The sequence below is a fragment of the Somniosus microcephalus genome, chromosome 12 (genome assembly GCF_052327205.1).
Source record: "Somniosus microcephalus isolate GS21.2 chromosome 12, FLI_Smic_1.0, whole genome shotgun sequence".
NCBI classification, from domain to species: Eukaryota; Metazoa; Chordata; class Chondrichthyes; order Squaliformes; family Somniosidae; genus Somniosus; species Somniosus microcephalus.
This window is the reverse complement of record NC_140998.1, coordinates 217,870,408-217,890,842: the sequence shown is the minus strand read 5'-3', so window position 1 is coordinate 217,890,842 and position 20,435 is coordinate 217,870,408. Positions and strand designations below refer to the sequence as shown.

Below are 20,435 nucleotides of genomic sequence, written 5' to 3'. Positions count from 1 at the left end.
GCCCATCATCCAGTGCACAACATCCAGCGCCCCAAACCCAGTGCCCAACATCCAGTGCTCAACATCCAGTGCCCAACAACCAGTGCCCAACATCCAGTGCCCCACATCCAGTGCCCAGCATCCAGTGCTCAACACCCAGTGCCCAAAATCCACTGCCCAATATCCAGTGCTCAACACCCAGTGCCCAAAATCCACTGCCCAATATCCAGTGCCCAACAACCCGTGCCTAACATCCAGTGCCCACCACCCAAAGCCCAACAGCCAGTGCCCAACATCCAGTGCCCAACATCCAGTGCCCAAAATCCAGTGCCCAATATCCAGTACCCAACACCCAGTGCCCATCATCCAGTGCCCAACACCCAGTGCCCAACATCCAGTGCCCAACATCCAGTGCCCAAAATCCAGTGCCCAACATCCAGTGCCCTACATTCAGCGCCCAACACCCAGTGCCCAACACCCAGTGCCCAAAACCCAGTGCCCAACATCCAGTGCACAACATCCAGTGCCCCAAACCCAGTGCCCAACATCCAGTGCCCAACATCCAGCACCCAACATCCAGTGCCCAACATCCAGTGCCCAACATCCAGTGCCCAACATCCAGCGCCCAACATCCAGTGCCCAACATCCAGTGCACAAAATCCGCTACCCATTATCCAGTGCTCAACACCCAGTGCCCAAAATCCACTGCCTAATATCCAGTGCCCAACACCCAGTCCCCACCACCCAAAGCCCAACAGCCAGTGCCCAACATCCAGTGCCCAACATCGAGTGCCCAAAATCCAGTGCCCACTATCCAGTACCCAACACCCAGTGCCCAACATCCAGTGCCCAACACCCAGTGCCCAACATCCAGTGCCCAACATCCAGTTGTCAACATTCAGCGCCCAACACCCAGTGTCCAACATCCAGTGCCCAACATCCAGTGCCCACCACCCAGAGACCAACATCCAGTGCTCAACATCCAGTGCCCAACACCCAGTGCCCAACATCCAGTGCCCAACACCCAGTGCCCAACATCCAGAGCCCAACACCCAGTGCCCAACACCCAGTGCCCAACATCCAGTGCCCAACACCCAGTGCCCAACATCCAGAGCCCAACACCCAGTGCCCAACACCAAGTGCCCAACGTCCAGTGCCCAACACCCAGTGCCCAACATCCAGAGCCCAACACCCAGTGCCCAACACCTAGAGCCCAACATCCAGTGGCCAACACCCAGTGCCCAAAATCCAGTGCCCAACACCCAGTGCCCAACATCCAGTGCCCAACACCCAGTGCCAAACATCCAGTGCCCAACACCCAGTGCCCATCATCCAGAGCCCAACTCCCAGTGCCCAACACCCAGTGCCCAACACCCAGGGCCAAACATCCAGTGCCCAACATCCAGTGACCAACATCCAGAGCCCAACATCCAGTGTCCAACATCCAGAGCCCAACACCCAGTGCCCAACACCCAGGGCCCAACACCCAGTGCCCAACACCCAGTGCCCAACATCCAAAGCCCAATACCCAGTGCCCAACATCCAGAGCCCAACACCCAGTGCCCAACATCCTGAGCCCAACACCCAGTGCCCAACATCCAGTGTCCAACACCCAGTGCCCAACACCCAGTGCTCAACACCCAGTGCCCAACACCCAGTGCCCAACATCCAGAGCCCAACACCCAGTGCCCAACATCCAGTGCTCAACATCCAGTGCCCAACATCCAGAGCCCAACACCCAGTGCCCAACACCCAGTGCCCAACACCCAGTGCCCAACATCCAGAGCCCAATACCCAGTGCCCAACACCCAGTGCCCAACACCCAGTGCCCAACATCCAGAGCCCAACACCCAGTGCCCAACATCCAGTGCCCAGCATCCAGTGCCCAAAATTCAGTGCCCAACAGCCAGGGCCCAACACCCAGTGCCCAACACCCAGTGCCCAACATCCAGTGCACACCATCCAGTGCCCCAAACCCAGTGCCCAACATCCAGTGCGCAACATCCAGTGCCCAATATCCAGCGCCCAACATCCAGTGCCCAACATCCAGTGCACAACATCCAGTGCCCAACATCCAGCGCCCAACATCCAGTGCCCAACATCCAGTGCCCAACATCCAGTGCTCAACACCCAGTGCCCAACATCCAGCGCCCAACATCCAGTGCCCAACATCCAGTGCTCAACACCCAGCGCCCAACATCCAGCACCCAACATCCAGTGCCCAAAATCCAGAGCCCAACACCCAGTGCCCAACACCCAGTGCCCAACACCCAGGGCCCAACATCCAGTGCCCAACATCCAGTGTCCAACATCCAGAGCCCAACATCCAGTGTCCAACATCCAGAGCCCAACACCCAGTGCCTAACACCCAGTGCCCAACATTCGGAGCCCAACACCCAGTGCCCAACATCCAGAGCCCAACACCCAGTGCCCAACATCCAGTGTCCAACACCCAGTGCCCAACACCCAGTGCCCAACACCCAGTGCCCAACATCCAGTGCTCAACATCCAGTGCCCACCACCCAGGGCCCAACATCCAGTGCCCAACATCCAGTGCCCAACACCCAGTGCCCAACATCCAGAGCTCAACACGCAGTGCCCACCACCCAGGGCCCAACATCCAGTGCCCAACATCCAGTGCCCAACACCCAGTGCCCAACACCCAGTGCCCAACATCCAGTGCCCAACATCCAGAGCCCAACACCCAGTGCCCAACATCCAGAGCCCAACACCCAGTGCCCAACACCCAGGGCCATATTGCCTCCCACTGACCAGCCCACTGGTATCTATTACAAGTAAGTAAGGAGAGAGAGCATCAGACATGAGGCCATTGCGCTGTAGATGCTAGGATGGCTCCAGCGCCCGGCTCCAGACGTAGACATCTGCGGTGTGGTAAACGTCGGCGCTGTGGTAAACGGCTCCAACCTCAGCACGCACCGCCCGACATTCCCGACCCCGTCGACCCCGATCAGCTCCACCCCGGGGAAACAGCAGGAAGCGGTGTAATTCACGGTGCTCGTGTTGCTCCCCAACTCGCCCGTCTCCAGGGTCCCGTTGCCGTGGCGACTGTATATGCGGACGAGGCCCGTCCCCGAGTCGGTGAACACGGCCTCCGCCCGCCAGCTCTCCTCGCTGCAGTTGGCAAGAGGGTTCCGCGGGCAGCCTCTGTCCAGCCGGGTGACGAGGCAGGTTGGAGAGCTGAGGTCCTGGACCTGTGGGCAGAGAGGTCAGGTTGAAGTAGATGGAGAGCGAGGAGATCTCAGCCCTGGTTACACCCAGCCACGAATCGGAGGTACCGACATCCCATCAATCCAATCACAAACTCTACTCCTGACCCGCGATCGGTGCTAAACCGAGACTGTAACAGTGCGGCGCTGACTCAGTACTGCCCCTCCGACAGTGCAGCGCTGACTCAGTACTGCCCACCCGACAGTGCGGGGCTCACTCAATACTGCCCCTCCGACAGTGCGGTGCTCCCTCAGTACTGCCCCTCCGACAGTGCGGTGCTCCCTCAGTACTGCCCCTCCGACAGTGCGGTGCTCCCTCAGTACTGACCCTCCGACAGTGCGGTGCTCCCTCAGTACTGCCCCTCCGACAGTGCGGTGCTCCCTCAGTACTGACCCTCCGACAGTGCGGTGCTCCCTCAGTACTGCCCCTTCGACAGTGCGGTGCTCCCTCAGTACTGCCCCTCCGACAGTGCGGCGCTCCCTCAGTACTGCCCCTTCGACAGTGCGGTGCTCCCTCAGTACTGCCCCTCCGACAGTGCGGCGCTCCCTCAGTACTGCCCCTCCGACAGTGCGGTGCTCCCTCAGTACTGCCCCTGCGACAGTACGGCGCTCCCTCAGTACTGCCCCTCAGACAGTGCGGCACTCCCTCAGTACTGCCCCTCCGACAGTGCGGCGCTCCCTCAGTACTGACCCTCGGACAGTGCGGCACTCCCTCAGTACTGCCCCTCGGACAGTGCCGCGCTCCCTCAGTACTGACCCTCGGACAGTGCGGCGCTCCCTCAGTACTGCCCCTCACACAGTGCGGCGCTCCCTCAGTACTGCCCCTCCGACAGTGCCGCGCTCCCTCAGTACTGCCCCTCCGACAGTGCCGCGCTCCCTCAGTACTGCCCCTCCGACAGTGCAGCGCTCCCTCAGTACTGCCCCTCACACAGTGCGGTGCTCCCTCAGTACTGCCCCTCCAACAGTGCGGCGCTCCCTCAGTAGTGATCCTCCGACAGTGCGGCCCTCCCTCATGTAAGATTCTAGAAACTGTAATAAAACCGCTGCTACCATGTGGAGATTGAAGTTCAGAATGAATTGTGAAATGGTATAAAATGTAGGAGGTGAGCGTATGTTCTTTGTTTGTGAAGACACAAAGTGGTGGAGGGCAGCAGGGGATTCTTTGCCTAGTGGTCAGCACGGTCCTTTGTTTGTAAGACCACACGGACAGGAAGGAAAAACACCGGGTGATGAGCAAGTCCCACCCCCCTCCGCACCTCACAGGAACATGAACGTGTCATGCGGAAGGAGCGCCAATCAGGGAAGGTTTGGAGTGAAACTGACCTATCAGAGCGATGGCAGACAGTGATCTACGAGGGAGGCCGGCGGAGGGCACTATAAAGAGTGACCCAGAGGCAGGAAATTCAGAACACAGAAGAACGCAGAAGAAAGAAAGAAGACAGAACTGGAAGTACAGACGAACAAAGCAAGCTGGCCAGTTTATGTTTCGATTTAGAACTTTTCTGGACTGATCCCCCACAGATAAAGGAGTATGTATGAGAGTCGGACATAGAGCTTATTATTAAAGGGTACTTTTATGTACGGTTGACTTGGAATATAAATTGTCCGGAGGTAGCGTGTAAGTTGCTTGGGAGATACCTTTATCTACGGGTAAATTGGAAGCATATTTATTGTGATTGTACACTTGAATTTTGAACTATAGTGTGAATAAACTACAGTGGGATCACATACTTGCCATGGAAGGAGTTCAGCGAAGATTCACCAGACTGATACCCGGGATGGCAGGAATGACGTATGAGGAGAGATTGGGTCGATTGGGCTTATACTCGCTGGAGTTTAGAAGAATGGGAGAGGATCTCATTGAGACTTATAAAATTCTAACAGGACTAGACAGACTAGATGCAGGAAGGATGTTCCCGATGGTCGGGGGAGTCCAGAACCAGGGGTCACAGTCTAAGGATAAGGGGTAAGCCATTTAGGACAGAGATGAGGAGGAATTTCTTCACCCAGAGAGTGGTGAACCTGTGGAATTCTCGACCACAGAAGGCAGTAGAGGCCAAATCATTAAATATATTCAAAAAGGAGTTGGATATATTTCTTAAGGCTAAAGGGATCAAGAGATATGGGGAGAAAGCAGGGACAGGGTACTGAATTTGGATGATCAGCCATGATCTCATTGAATGGCGGAGCAGGCTCGAGGGGCCGAATGGCCGACTCCTGCTCCTATCTTCTATGTTTCTATGTCATTGTTACGCTTATTCGTAATTCTCAAAGACTGAAAAGTAGTAAGAGAAAGGACTACATTCAGTACTGACCCTCCAACAGTGCGGCGCTCCATCAGTACTGGTGCTGGGATTGTCGGCCTGGATTATGGGGCTCGTGTCTCTGGAGTGGGGACTCAAACTCAGGACCTTCAGACTCGGAGGTGAGAGAGGGAGAGAGGGTGATCAACCCACTGAGCCATGGCTTATACTGGAGGGACGTACACGACAACAATGGTATGTTGGCCTTCGTAGCGAGAGGGTTCGTGTACAGGAACAAGGATGTCTTGCTGCAGTTGTACAGGGCCTTGGTGAGACCACACCTTGAGTATTGTGTGCAGTTTTGGTCGCCTTATCTGAGGAAGGATGCTCTTGCCATGGAGGGAGTGCAGCGAAGATTCACCAGACTGATACCTGGGATGGCAGGAATGACGTATGAGGAGAGATTGGGTCGATTGGGCTGATATTCGCTAGAGTTTAGAAGAATAAGAGGGGATCTCATTGAAACTTATAAAATCCTAACAGGACTAGACAGACTAGATGCAGGAAGGATGTTCCTGATGGCGGGGGAGTCCAGAACCAGGGGTCACAGTCTAAGGATAAGGGGTAAGCCATTTAGGACTGAGATGAGGAGGAATTTCTTCACCCAGAGAGTGGTGAACCTGTGGAATTCTCTACCACACAAGGCAGTTGATGTCAATTCATTAAATATATTCAAGAAGGAGTTGGATATATTTCTTAAGGCTAAAGGGATCAAGGGACATGGGGAGAAAGCAGGGACAGGGTACTGAATTTGGATGATCAGCCATGATCTCATTGAATGGCGGAGCGGGCTCGAGGGGCCGAATGGCCTACTCCTGCTCCTATCTTCTATGTTTCTCTGTCTATGTAACAGCCAATAGCCTCAGGGCTTTGGGCAATGCAGCTCATTCAGCGGCCACTGTGTAGGGTAGAGTGTATCTGTATGATTTAGTAAACATTATTGGCCCAGTAATTCCGGGCACAACGCGTGAGTACGGACGGGGTACTCACGCGTGTGCCCGGAGGAATTGCCGGTTTTCAGCATGCACAGCGCATGCGCTGAAAACCGGCATTTCCTGTCCTCTGTCCCAAGGGGTTAAGAGGCAGTACGCGCGCGACTGCACAGGCAGCGCGTGTGCAGTCAAATTCCTTTTTTTTTCCCGGTCTTTACGCGTGGAAAAACCAGACGTAAGTATTTAGTTTTTCAGGTAAGTGGGCTTTTAGTACAATTTTTTCCCACAGGTTTGTTATTTTTAAAGAATTTACAGTAAGGTAAGTTTAGTTTTAGATCCTATTTTTAAAAAATGTATTAATTGTTTAAGACATTTTTTAAAACTTATTTATGGTTAATATAATCAGTGGGATGTTTTTAAAATTTTTATTTAAAGTTAAAGTAGTGTTTTGGCAGCCCATACTTTTCATGAGTTTGACAGCTCTTACTGTCAAACTCATGAACGAAGTTTCCCCTCCCCTGATTGGCTGCCCAGTGCTCACCTGATCCCAGCCGGCACATCGCACTAACTACGCCGCTGGATCAGGTAAGCACATCGCGTCGACATCAGAACCGGGCCTGTGACAGGAAATGCAAGCAGGCCCGGGCTTCAGATGTCGGCGCGCCGGGTGAGTGCACATCGGGGGCTTGCACGCGCGGCAAGCCCCCGATCCTAATTTCAGGGCCATTAAGATTCTAAAATAATTTTTGTATAACTGTAATATGTGAAATTATATGTTAAAAACCTAAATGCCCGTATAAAATGGCGACTGGCTGAGAACAAAGCAGGATGGGAAAATTATGCCAACTTGACTAAAAAAACCTCTGTTTTCAATTACTGAAGTAATGAAATGTAGTGCTAAGTCTACGGAGACTGTCAGGGACATGGTGTTCGGTAATGTTATAGCAAAGAGATAAGAGTTAGAGAAGAGAGATAGGGATTTGAAGGCATCCCTCAGTGATACCACTTCGTCAGCACTTCACCTGACGAAGGAGCAGCGCTCCGAAAGCTTGTGATTTCAAATAAAGCTGTTGGACTATAACCTGGTGTTGTGTGACTTCTTACTCTAAGATGGGCAGACTGTTTAGACAACATCTTGATAAATGGTCTTTGAAAAGAGAACATCTAAAGATGAAGGTCAAATAACAACAGAAAACGCTGGAAAAACTCAGCAGGCCAGGCACCATCCGTGGAGAGAGAGAAACAGAGTCAATGTTTCAGGTCGAAACCCTTCGTCAGGACTGAGAGAAAAAGCAGGAAGTGAAACAGATTGAAAGGCCAGTTTGGGGGCAGGGAAATGGGGGAGGGGATGAAAGAACAAAAGGGGAAGGCCTGAGAGAGGTGAAGAGACGCTGGGGGAAAAAAATCAGTATCGCCCCATTTGGGGCGCCATTATCGGCCGTGCGCAAAGTTTAGCGCCTGGCGCTAATTATTGCCTCCGACGGCAAACTTGGCTTTTATCGCCCCTGGAGGTGATTGGAGTGCTAAATCAGACGCTTCACACCTGTCTTAAGGCGCAAAGGCCGAGGAGCGAGGCGCTACCTCAGAGCGCTGGCGAAGCTCATGTGATGTCAGTCAGCAATGGAGCTCAGACACACTGGCGCCAGCCAGATGTTAAAGGGGAGGGTCGATCTTGCTCTCCATCCACACCCTGCTCATTGCAGCCTTGAATCGTGGCCTGGAGAGACCTGTGCATCAAATCTGCTGGAAAGAACAATGGAGAGGCCCAGGGAAAGAGCTCAGAGTGCAGCCCCCACAGTCTCTTCTAAATCGATGCCAGGAAGGGCAAATCAAAATGAACCTGCAAAGTGCTGCTCAGCACCCAAAACTCCTTCACACAGCGTTGAATCTCTCCAGAAGTCTCTCTCTCTCTCAGAATGCGTGGCTCAAAAATGTCACCGACAAAAAAAGGCAGGAAGCGGTCGCCATTAAATAGCGCTCCCCCAGTCTCTTCCTGACTGCAAAACGCTCCCCTCAACCTGTCGTTGCTAGCGGCAGGTGGTAAGGCAGGGGGCGCCACTCAATATCCGGTCCGGGGCGCTACCGGGGTCGTTGCACGCTCGACTGATGTCACGATCTGCGGGCGCAGGGGATCATGGCGGTAGTGTTTAGCGCCGCCGCAAAATGTCTCGTTAATGTCGCGAGCGGTGCAAACATCGCCGCACCCGGGCGCTAGTTGCTTTACGCCCCATTAGTGCCCTCTTAGAGCACTAATGGGAGACGCAAAGAACTGCATTTTTCCCCATTAAGAGATACTCAAGACGAGACGAGATGGTAATAGGACAGGTAAAGAGACAAAGGATGGCTCTAGATGAAGTGTGAAACGCGCTGGCAGAGTGAGAGACAGCTGCCGTGTGGGAGAGAGAGATAAAAGGAAAAGGCACAAACCAAAAGTGTGGATAAAAAATATATAAAAATATAATAATAGGGGCCGAGGTTATGATCTGAAATTGTTGAACTCGATATTGAGTCCGGAAGGCTGTAAGGTAAGGGCACTTTGTTATGCACGAAGGGAGACCTAGTGGAATCAACAAGGTCATAAAATGTCATGAGGTGACTGACAAGGAAAGGAGGGACATGTGCCAGGTGTCAGAGTGCTGATTCCTGTTAGGTAGGCAAAAGGAAGAAAAAGGGTATAAAGATACAGATGTTGAACACCGAAAGCAGCGCGCACCACGTAATCAGAGTTGAAGGAGCTTCAGTCAACAGAACACAGCAAGAGAATAAAGACACTGCGCCACAGTCACACGGAAGGAACACTGGGGTTCAATGAACAGTCTGCGACTATCATCTTAAGCATCACTTCTTTGTACCAGATGTTTAATGCTTAATCAACCTGTTTTACTGATACAAAATGGCCCAGAAATTCGGGTCCCCACGGGTGAGCACGCACGGGGTACTCACCTGTAAGTCCAATGGAAGTGCCGGTTTCCTGCATGCACTGCGCATGCGCGGGAAACCGGAACTTCCGTTCCCCTGAACGAAGGGGTTCAGAGGTCGAACGCGTGCGCGGGAGAGGCAGCGCATACGCCTGGAGCTTATGTTTTTTTTGCAGGTTTCTCCGGGAGGGTAAGTCTCCAGAAGTTACGCTTTTAAAAAGCAGGCACAAGGCCTGCTTTTAACAAGGTAAGTGGTGAATTAATTAAAATTAAAATATTTTTTCCACAGGTTTATTATTTTTAAATACTTCAGAGAAAGGTAAGTTTATTTTTAGCCCTGTTAGAAAATAAAATTATTTTTTTCAAAAATTTAAATTATTGTTTAAAATAGTTATTTCATGTAATTTATAGTTTATTTAAAAAATGTGATTTAAAAAAAATGTATTTGAAGATTGAGTGATGTTTTGGGGCTTATAGTATTTATAGGTTTGACAGCCCTTCCTGTCAAACTTATGAATGGATCATTCCCTGCTACCATTGGCTCCCCACGGCCCACGTGATCCCAGGGGACGCTTCGAACTAACTGCGCCCCTGGGATACGCGAGCACTGCGCGCCGGCAGTTGGAGGAGGCCCAGGATCGGAATCCCACGCGGGCCCACAGCTCAACGGGCCGGCGCGCTAGGTAAGTGCAGGTCGGGGGCTTGCACCCGCGGGAAGCCCCTGACCCGAATTTCTGGGCCGATATACCTGTACCCAAAGTGGTTTGTGTAGTCACGGACAAATTATTATAAAGAGCTTTTGGAAGCTACAACTGTGAGAGGTCGTGGAGAGTCCCAGCCGCCACCCACCCCACGGCCCCTCCCCCCCATCCCGCCCTCAAGCCGGTATGGTGTAGCGGGGCTGGGGAACGCTCAGGGCTCGAATTTCCAAGCCCCGTGGAGGCGGGTTTGGAGGCAGAAGTGGGGGCGGGGGGGGGGGAAATTGCAGAAGCGGGGGGCATGAACCTTTCCCGCCCCCAACCCGCCTTCATGCCCGTTTCCCAGGAGGCAGGTACCCGACCCGCACTGGGACCCCGCCTCCCCGAGGCAGGAAGGGGATTAGTGCCAATTAACTGCATGTTAACAGGTAGTTAACAGGCAGTTTTTAGCCTAATCCCTATTTTTATTCCTGAAGTGTGGGATTCCCGACGGCTCCCAACCATGCCAAGTTAGCGAGGCGGACCGTCGGGCTGAAGGACTTGGAGGGTTCGAGATGTCCGGTGTTCAGGTGAGTGATGGGTGCACGAGTGCAGAGGTAAGTGTGTTTGGTGTGTGTAAAGTGTTTAAATAAGTTTGACTTACCTTCACTTACTAATGCAGGCTTCATTCCTTCTTTTAGGTCCCAGGAGTCCCTCATCTCATCGGCACAGAAAGCAGAATGGCCGCGAGCTGTCAAAAGTGACAGCCTGCAGCTTTCTGTTCTGGAGAGATTTCTAACTGAGTCTGTGGAGAAGGACTCAAGTTAGAATCAGACTGTCAGTGTTTGACAGCTTCACACAGCTGTCACACGCTGATATTTCATCTGTCAAAAGCTCTTGACAGATGAAATTTCAATCTGTGACGTCACCTGTTGCCGGGTGGCCCTTAATTGGCCTGCTGAGCCCGCTGGGCGGGCTCAACAAGGTCAATCACGGGAAAATCGCGTGGGTTGGCCACAACTCGATGGAGGCGGGACTACAACCCCGAAAGTTGTAGTCCCGCCTCCATCACGTCCCCATTGATAAAATCCAGCTCTCAGTGTCTGTCGGTACCTGGTTCCTGACGGTGATTTGGAGCAGTCCGTAGTTGAAGTCGGCGGTTTCCGTGGAGGAGGCCTCGATGGTAATGGTGACAGTCGTTCCTGGGGCCGTCGTGTTGGGTACGAAGAAATAGGCCACGCCTTCGACAGTCTGGTTCATTCCGACAGTCGCCCTGAGAGATTGAGAGAGTGGGAGAAATACATGGAATTCACAGCACAGAAAGAGGCCACTCGGCCCAACTGTTACACACCAGTCTTCTCCCACCCCTCTTCATCTCACCCCGACAACACCAGCCTCCTACCACTCCTCTTCATCTCCCCCCATCAACACCAGCCTCCTCCCACCCATCTTCATCTCACCCCATCAACAGCAGCCTCCTCCCACCCCTCTTCATCTCACCCCATCAACACCAGCCTCCTCCCACCCCTCTTCATCTCACCCCATCAACACCAGCCTCCTCCCATCCCTCTTCATCTCACCCCATCAACACCAGCCTCCTCCCACCCCTCTTCATCTCACCCCGTCAACACCAGTCTTCTCCCACCCCTCTTCATCTCACCCCGACAACACCAGCCTCCTCCCACCCTTCTTCATCTCCCCCCATCAACACCAGCCTCCTCCCACCCCTCTTCATCTCACCCCGTCAACACATAGCCTTCTCCCACCCCTCTACATCTCACCCCATCAACACCAGCCTCCTCCCACTCATCGTCATCTCACCGCATCAGCACCAGCCTCCTCCCAACCCTCTTCATCTCACCCCATCAACACCAGCCTCCTCCAACCTCTCTTTATCTCACCCCATCAACACCAGCCCCCTCCCACTCCTCTTCATCTCACCCCATCAACACCAGCCTCCTCCCACTCCTCTTCATCTCACCACATCAGCACCAGCCTCCTCCCACCCCTCTTCATCTCACCCCATCAACACCAGCCCCCTCCCACTCCTCTTCATCTCACCCCATCAACACCAGCCTCCTCCCACCCCTCTTCATCTCACCGCATCAGCACCAGCCTCCTCCCACCCCTCTTCATCTCACCCCATCCACACCAGCCTCCTCCCACCCCTCTTCATCTCACCCCGTCAAAACATAGCCTCCTCCCACCCCTCTTCATCTCCCCCCATCAACACCAGCCTCCTCCCACCCCTCTTCATCTCACCCCATCAACACCAGCCTCCTCCCACCTCTCTTCATCTCACCCCATCAACACCAGCCTCCTCCCACCCCTCTTCATCTCACCGCATCAGCACCAGCCTCCTCCCACCCCTCTTCATCTCACCCCATCCACACCAGTCTCCTCCCACCCCTCTTCATCTCACCCCATCAACACCAGCCCCCTCCCACTCCTCTTCATCTCACCGCATCAGCACCAGCCTCCTCCCACCCCTCTTCATCTCACCCCATCCACACCAGCCTCCTCCCACCCCTCTTCATCTCACCCCGTCAACACATAGCCTCCTCCCACCCCTCTTCATCTCCCCCCATCAACACCAGCCTCCTCCCACCCCTCTTCATCTCACCCCATCAACACCAGCCTCCTCCCACCCCTCTTCATCTCACCCCATCAACACCAGCCTCCTCCCTCCCCTCTTCATCTCACCCCATCAACACATAGCCTCCTCCCACCCCTCTTCATCTCACCCCATCCACACCAGCCTCCTCCCACCCCTCTTCATCTCACCCCATCAACACCAGCCTCATCCCACCCCTCTTCATCTCACCCCATCAACACCAGCCTCCTCCCACCCCTCTTCATCTCACCCCATCAACACCAGCCTCCTCCCACCCCTCTTCATCTCACCCCGTCAACACCAGCCTCCTCCCACCCCTCTTCATCTCACCCCATCACCATATCCTTCTATTCCTTTCTCCCTCGTGTGTTTATCCAGCTTCCCCTTAAATGTATCTCTGCTCTTCCCCTCAACCACTCCCTGTGGTAGCGAGTTCCCCATTCTCACCACTCTCTGGGGAAAGAAGTTTCTCCTGAATTCCCTATTGGATTTATTAGTGACTCTCTTATATTTATGGCCCCTAGTTCTGGTCTCCCCCACAAGTGGAAACATCTTCTCTACGTCTACCCTATCGAAACCCTTCATAATCTTAAAGACCTCTATCAGGTCACCCCTCAGCCTTCTCTTTTCTAGAGAATGGAGCCCCAGCCTGTTCAATCTTTCTTGATTGGTGTAACCTCTCAGTTCTCTTACCATCCTTGTGAATCTATTTTGCACCTTCTCCAGTGCCTAGATATAACTTTTATAATATGGTGACCAGAACTGTGCACAGTGCTCCACGTGTGGTCTAACCAAGGTATACGGAGACCAGAAGTGTGCACAGTGTTCCAAGTGTGGTCTAACCGAGGTATATGGTGACCAGAACTGTGCACAGTGCTCCAAGTGTGGTGTAACCGAGGTATATGGAGACCAGAACTGTGTACAGTGCTCCAAATGTGGTCTAACCGAGGTATATGGAGACCAGAACTGTGCTGTACCTGCCCTGGGAGTGTTTAATGGGACAGTGTAGAGGGAGCTTTACTCTGTATCTAACCCCAAGCTGTACCTGCCCTGGGAGTGTTTGATGGGACAGTGTAGAGGGAGCTTTACTCTGTATCTAACCCGTGCTGTACCTGCCCTGGGAGTGTTTGATGGGACAGTGTAGAGGGAGCTTTACTCTGTATCTAACCCGTGCTGTACCTGCCCTGGGAGTGTTTGATGGGACAGTGTAGAGGGAGATTTTCTCTGTATCTAACCCGTGCTGTACCTGCCCTGGGAGTGTTTGATGGGTCAGTGTAGAGGGAGCTTTACTCTGTATCTAACCCGTGCTGTACCTGCCCTGGGAGTGTTTGATGGGACAGTGTAGAGGGAGCTTTACTCTGTATCTAACCTGTGCTGTACCTGCCCTGGGAGTGTTTGATGGGACAGTGTAGAGGGAGATTTTCTCTGTATCTAACCCGTGCTGTACCTGCCCTGGGAGTGTTTGATGGGTCAGTGTAGAGGGAGCTTTACTCTGTATCTATCCCGTGCTGACCTTTGATCTGTGCTGACCTTTGATCTGTGCTCACCTGGTCGTGTTGAATCGTTGAGTGAAGTTCTGGTCACTTCTTACGGTCAGGGTGTAAGTTGAAGGCGGACCCTCCGAACTCATTGTAAACGTTACATTGAACTCCTCCCCTGAAAAGACGATGTCATTGCCCTGTACCTGGATGGAGACACACACCGATTGGACAGTCAGGCGGCTGAACTTTAACCTGGATTTCGTGATCATTTTATCCCTCCCTACACTGACCGATGCCGAGAGAGAGAGAGAGAGAGAGACAGAGACATCCTATATTAACCAGGTACCAAGAGAGAGAGATAGAGAGAGACCCTATATAACCGGGGTCCCGTGGAAGAGATAGAGAGAGCCCCAGGAATGCGAGAGAGACTCCCTCTTTAAAAGGGGTCCCTGATGGAGAGACTCCCTCTTTAAAAGGGGTCCTCGATGGAGAGACTCCCTCTTTAAAAGGGGTCCCTGATGGAGAGACTCCCTCTTTAAAATGGCTCCCTTATGGTGAGACTCCCTCTTTAAAAGGGCCCCACTATGGTGAGACTCGCTCTTGTAACTCAGTCTTTCGGATGAGACGTTAAACCGAGGCCCCGTCTGCTCTCTCAGGTGGATGTAAAAAATCCCACGGCCACTATTGGAGTTCACCCCGGTGTCCTGGGGCCAATATTTATCCCTCAACCAACATCACTAAAAACAGATGATCTGGTCATTATTACATTGCTGATTGTGGGAGCTTGCTGTGCGCAAATTGTCTGCCTCGTTTCCTACATTACAACAGTGACCACACTTCAGAAAGTCCTCCATTGTCTGTGAAGCGCTTTGGGACGTCCTCCAATAGTGATTGGGGTTCTGTACCTTCAGCGTTGAGTTGGAAGTGGAGATCAAAGTCGAAGACTGTCGCTGGAACTCATTCCCCGTCCCATCCTGCCCTTTGAGCTGGACAAAGAACGAGGCTCTCGGCACCTCCTCAATCTCCACCAGGTAGGTCTCGTCCGATTCCGTCTCATTCAAGATCGTTCCGTTCTTCACGGTCCGCCCGTTAATATCGACCAGGCGTAATCCAGTGATCGATGAGTTCGGGAAGATGGAGAGACCGGTCATCGTGACCATTAGTGTGGCATTCCGACCTGAGAGAGGGGTCAAAGCATCCAGAGAGAATCATCAGTCAGTGCCAAGGTGGGCAAGCGGCATCTCCTTGGAGCCCTTTGGACTGTATCTAACGTTAGACCTGCTCTGGGAGTGTTTGATGGGACAGTGTAGAGGGAGCTTTACTCTGTATCTAACCCGTGCTGTTCCTGCCTTGGGAGTGTATTCCCTGGGAACCGTACCCCGGTGAGAGTCAGTGTGTGTGGAACCCGTACTCCAGTGAGAGTCAGTGTGTGTGGAACCCGTACCCCAGTGAGAGTCAGTGTGTGTGGAACCCGTACCCCAGTGAGAGTCAGTGTGTGTTGAACCCGTACCCCAGTGAGAGTCAGTGTGTGTGGAACCCGTACCCCAGTGAGAGTCAGTGTGTGTGGAACCCGTACCCCAGTGAGAGTCAGTGTGTGTGGAACCCGTACCCCAGTGAGAGTCAGTGTGTGCGGAACCCGTACCCCAGTGAAAATCAGTGTGTGTGGAACCCGTACCCCAGTGAGAATCAGTGTGTGTGGAACCCGTACCCCAGTGAGAGTCAGTGTGTGTGGAACCCGTACCCCAGTGAGAGTCAGTGTGTGTGGAACCCGTACCCCAGTGAGAGTCAGTGTGTGTGGAACCCGTACCCCAGTGAGAGTCAGTGTGTGTGGAACCCGTACCCCAGTGAGAGTCAGTGTGTGTGGAACCCGTACCCCAGTGAGAGTCAGTGTGTGTGGAACTCGTACCCCAGTGAGAGTCAGTGTGTGTGGAACCCGTACCCCAGTGAGAATCAGTGTGTGTGGAACCCGTACCCCAGTGAGAGTCAGTGTGTGTGGAACCCGTACCCCAGTGAGAGTCAGTGTGTGTGGGACCCATACCCCAGTGAGAATCAGTGTGTGTCGAACCTGTACCCCAGTGAGAGTCAGTGTGTGTGGGACCCATACCACAGTGAGAGTCAGAGTGTGTGGAACCCGTACCCCAGTGAGAGTCAGTGTGTGTGGGACCTGTACCCCAGTGAGAGTCAGTGTGTGTGGAACCCGTACCCCAGTGAGAGTCAGTGTGTGTGGAACCCATACCCCAGTGAGAGCCAGTGTCTGTGGAACCCGTACCCCAGTGAGACTCAGGGTGTGTGGAACCCGTACCCAAGTGAGAGTCAGTGTGTGTGGAACCCATGCCACAGTGAAAGTCAGTGTGTGTGGGACCCGTACCCCAGTGAGAGTCAGTGTGTGTGGAACCTGTAACCCAGTGAGAGTCAGTGTGTGTGGGACCCGTACCCCAGTGAGAGTCAGTGTGTGTGGGACCCGTACCCCAGTGAGAGTCAGTGTCTGTGGAACCCGTGCCGCAGTGAGAGTCAGTGTGTGTGGAACCCGTACCCCAGTGAGAGTCAGTGTGTGTGGAACCCGCACCCCAGTGAGAGTCAGTGTGTGTGGAACCCGTACCCCAGTGAGAGTCAGTGTGTGTGGAACCCGTACCCCAGTGAGAGTCAGTGTGTGTGGAACCCGTACCCCAGTGAGAGTCAGTGTGTGTGGAACCCGTACCCCAGTGAGAGTCAGTGTGTGTGGAACCCGTACCCCAGTGAGAGTCAGTGTGTGTGGGACACGTACCCCAGTGAGAGTCAGCGTCCACAGGCTAGAGTAGCAATGCACCCTCATGAACCAGTACCCCAGTAGTGTGTGAGCGATAAACTCACCTGTGCTGGGTTGCCCGTTGATTGGAATGAGACCCGGGTGAGGTCCTTCGAAGCGTTCTACGAATTTGTAGGAGAAGTCGATCGTACTCTGACCTAAATCAGTAAAAGAGAACATTTGAATTTGTAGGGGTTCTGGGGCTTTATATATCGCTGACTTTTTGTTTGCGTGTATTTGTATTCAAGAACATAAGAATTAGGAGCAACAGTCGGCCATTCGGCCCCTCGAGCCTGCTCCGCCATTCAATGAGATCACGGCTGATCTTCGACCTCAACTCCACTCTCCCGCCCGATCCCCATATCCCTCGATTCCCCTAGAATCCAAAAATCTATCGCTCTCAGTTTGAATATACTCAACGACGGAACCTCCACAGCCCTCTGGGGCAGAGAATTCCAAAGATTCACCGCCCTCTGAGTGAAGAAATTCCTCCTCATCTCAGTCCTCAATGGCCGACCCCTTATCCTGAGACTGTGACCCCTGGCTCTAGACTCCCCAGCCCAGCGGGGAAACAACCTCTCAGCATCTACCCTGTCAATCCCCCTCAGAATCTTACACGTTTCAATGAGATCACCTCTCATTCTTCTAAACTCCAGAGAGTATTGGCCCATTCCATACAATCTCTCCTCATCGGACAATAGTCTCTTCCCAATCTAGTGAACCTTCGTTGCACCGCCTCCAAGGCAAGTAGATCCTTCCTTAGACAAGGAGACCAGAACTGTGCCCAGTGCTCCAGGTGTGGTCTCACCAAGGCCCTGTACAATTGGAGCAAGACTTCCTTACTCTTAGACTCTAACCCCCTTGCAATAAAGGCCAACATGCCATTTGCCTTCATTATTGCTTGCTGTACCTGCATGCTAACTCTCTGTGTTTCCTGTACGAGGACACCCAAATCCCTCTGAACACCAACATTTCATAGTTTCTCACAATTTATAAAATATTCGGCACTTTTATTCTTTCTGCCAAAGTGAATAACCTCACCTTTCCCTACATTCCCAGAAATTCGGGTCGGGGGCTTCCCGTGGGTGTAAGTCCCCAACCTGCACTTACCTAGCGCGCCGGCCCGTTGAGCTGTGGGCCCGCGTGGGATTCCGATCCTGGGCCTCCTCCAACTGCCGGCGCGCAGTGCTTGCGTATCCCAGGGGCGCAGTTAGTTCGAAGCGTCCCCTGGAATCACGTGGGCCATGGAGAGCCAATGGTAGCAGGGAATGCTTCATTCATAAAATTGACAGGAAGGGCTGTCAAATCTATGAATACAATTCAGCCCCAAAACATCACTAAAACTTCAAATAAATGAAAAAAAATTTACATTTTTAAAAAGCTATAAATTACATAAAATAACCATTTTAAACAATAATTTAAATTTTTGAAAACATTAATTACATTTTCTAACAGGGCTAAAAATAAACTTACCTTTCATTAAAGTATTTAAAAATAATAAATGTTTTAATTTTAATTAATTCGCCACTTACCTTGTTAAAAGCAGGCCCGGCGACTGCTTTTTACAAGCGCAGCTCCTGGAGACTTACCCTCCCGGAAAAACCTGCAAAAAAGCCGGAAGTTCCAGGCGTACGCGCTGCCTCTCCGGCGCACGCGTTCCACCTGTGAACCCCTTCCTTCAAGGGAACAGAAGTCCCGGTTTCCCGCGCATGCGCAGTGCATGCACGAAACCGGCACTTTCGTTGGGCCTACGCGCGAGTACCCAGCGCGTACTCACCCGTGGAGACCCGAATTTCTGGGCCAAATTATTTTTATTATTCATTTATGCGATGTGGGCGTCGCTGGCAATGCCCAGCATTAATTGCCCATCCCTAGTTGTCCCTTGAGAAGGTGGTGGTGAGCCGCCTTCTTGAACCGCTGCAGTCCATGTGGTGAAGGTACTCCCACAGTGCTGTTAGGGAGGGAGTTCCAGGATGTTGACCCAGCGACGATGAAGGAACGGCCGATATATTTCCAAGTCAGGATGGTGTGTGACTTGGAGGGGAACTTGGAGGTGGTGGTGTTCCCATGCGCCTGCTGCCCTTGTCCTTCTAGGTGGTGGAGGTCACGGGTTTGGGAGGTGCTGCCGAAGAAGCCTTGGCGAGTTGCTGCAGTGCATCTTGTAAATGGTGCACACTGCATTATAGTCAATCTGCCACCTTACTGCGCACTCACTTAGTCTATCTGTATCCCTTTGCAGACTCTGTGTTCTTCTCACAGCTTACTGTCCCAACTGACTTTGTATTTACTTATTGACTCACCGGAGATTCTCACTGAATACTCTCTTGAGGATAAGACTATCAGTTTCCAGGCTCCAGGTTGGATTGGGGAATGGAGTCGAATGACCTGCAGATTCCCAGTGACGTTTGTTGTTGCCAATGTTCCAGGTCCCTCAAGAACTCTCATCAATTCACCTGGCCAGAAATAATAGAGGGATTAAAGATAGATTACCAGTCACTGTGTGTGGAACCCGTACCTCAGTGAGAGTCTGTGTGTGTGGAACCCGTATCCCAGTGAGAGTCAGTGTGTGTGGAACCCGTACCCCAGTGAGAGTCGGTGTGTGTGGAACCCGTACCCCAGTGAGAGTCAGTGTGTGTGGAACCCGTACACCAGTGAGAGTCAGTGTGTGTGGAACCCGTATCCCAGTGAGAGTCAGTGTGTGTGGAACCCGTATCCCAGTGAGAGTCAGTGTGTGTGGAACCCGTATCCCAGTGAGAGTCAGTGTGTGTGGAACCCGTACTCCAGTGAGAGTCGGTGTGTGTGGAACCCGTACCCCAGTGAGAGTCAGTGTGTGTGGAACCCGTACCCCAGTGAGAGTCAGTGTGTGTGGAACCCATACCCCAGTGAGAGTCAGTGTGTGTGGAACCCGTACCTCAGTGAGAGTCAGTGTCTGGAACCCGTACCCAAGTGAGAGTCAGTGTGTGTGGAACCGGTACCCCAGTGAGAGTCAGTGTGTGTGGAACCCGTACCTCAGTGAGAGTCAGTGTCTGGAACCCGTACCCAAGTGAGAGTCAGTGTGTGTGTGGAACCCGTACCCCAGTGAGAGTCAGTGTGTGTGTGGAACCCGTACCCCAGTGAGAGTCAGTGTGTGTGGAACCCGTACCCCAGTGAGAGTCAGTGTGTGTGGAACCCGTACCCCAGTGAGAGTCAGTGTGTGTGTGGAACCCGTACCCCAGTGAGAGTCGGTGTGTGTGGAACCTGTACCCCAGTAAGAGTCAGTGTGTGTGGAACCCGTACCCCAGTGAGAGTCAATGTCTGTGGAACACGTACCCCAGTGAGAATCAGTATGTGTGGAACCCAAACCCCAGTGAGAGTCAGTGTGTGTGGAACTCATACCCCAGTGAAAGTCAATGTCTGTGGAACACGTACCCCAGTGAGAGTCAGTGTGTGTGGGACCCATACCCCAATGAGAGTCAGTGTGTGTGGAACCTGTACCCCAGTGAGAGTCAGTGTGTGTGGAACCCGTACCCCAGTGAGAGA

General features: G+C 52.9%; 1 protein-coding gene across 1 annotated transcript in view; it reads right to left on the bottom strand.

The window, feature by feature from the left end:
• Positions 1–2,716: 2,716 nt before the first annotated feature.
• The window catches only part of LOC147110121 (von Willebrand factor A domain-containing protein 7-like), a 76,875-nt gene continuing 59,156 nt past the window's right edge, over positions 2,717–20,435 (bottom strand). Inside the window, exons 11-16 of the mRNA XM_086004054.1 lie at positions 19,217–19,356; positions 16,982–17,074; positions 15,037–15,308; positions 14,198–14,334; positions 11,150–11,309; positions 2,717–3,191 (exon numbers count right to left, since the gene is read on the bottom strand). Of these exons, the coding sequence (XP_085860180.1) occupies positions 2,769–3,191; positions 11,150–11,309; positions 14,198–14,334; positions 15,037–15,308; positions 16,982–17,074; positions 19,217–19,356 (1,225 nt within the window). The 3' untranslated portion in view covers positions 2,717–2,768. The remainder of the gene's footprint in view (positions 3,192–11,149; positions 11,310–14,197; positions 14,335–15,036; positions 15,309–16,981; positions 17,075–19,216; positions 19,357–20,435) is intronic.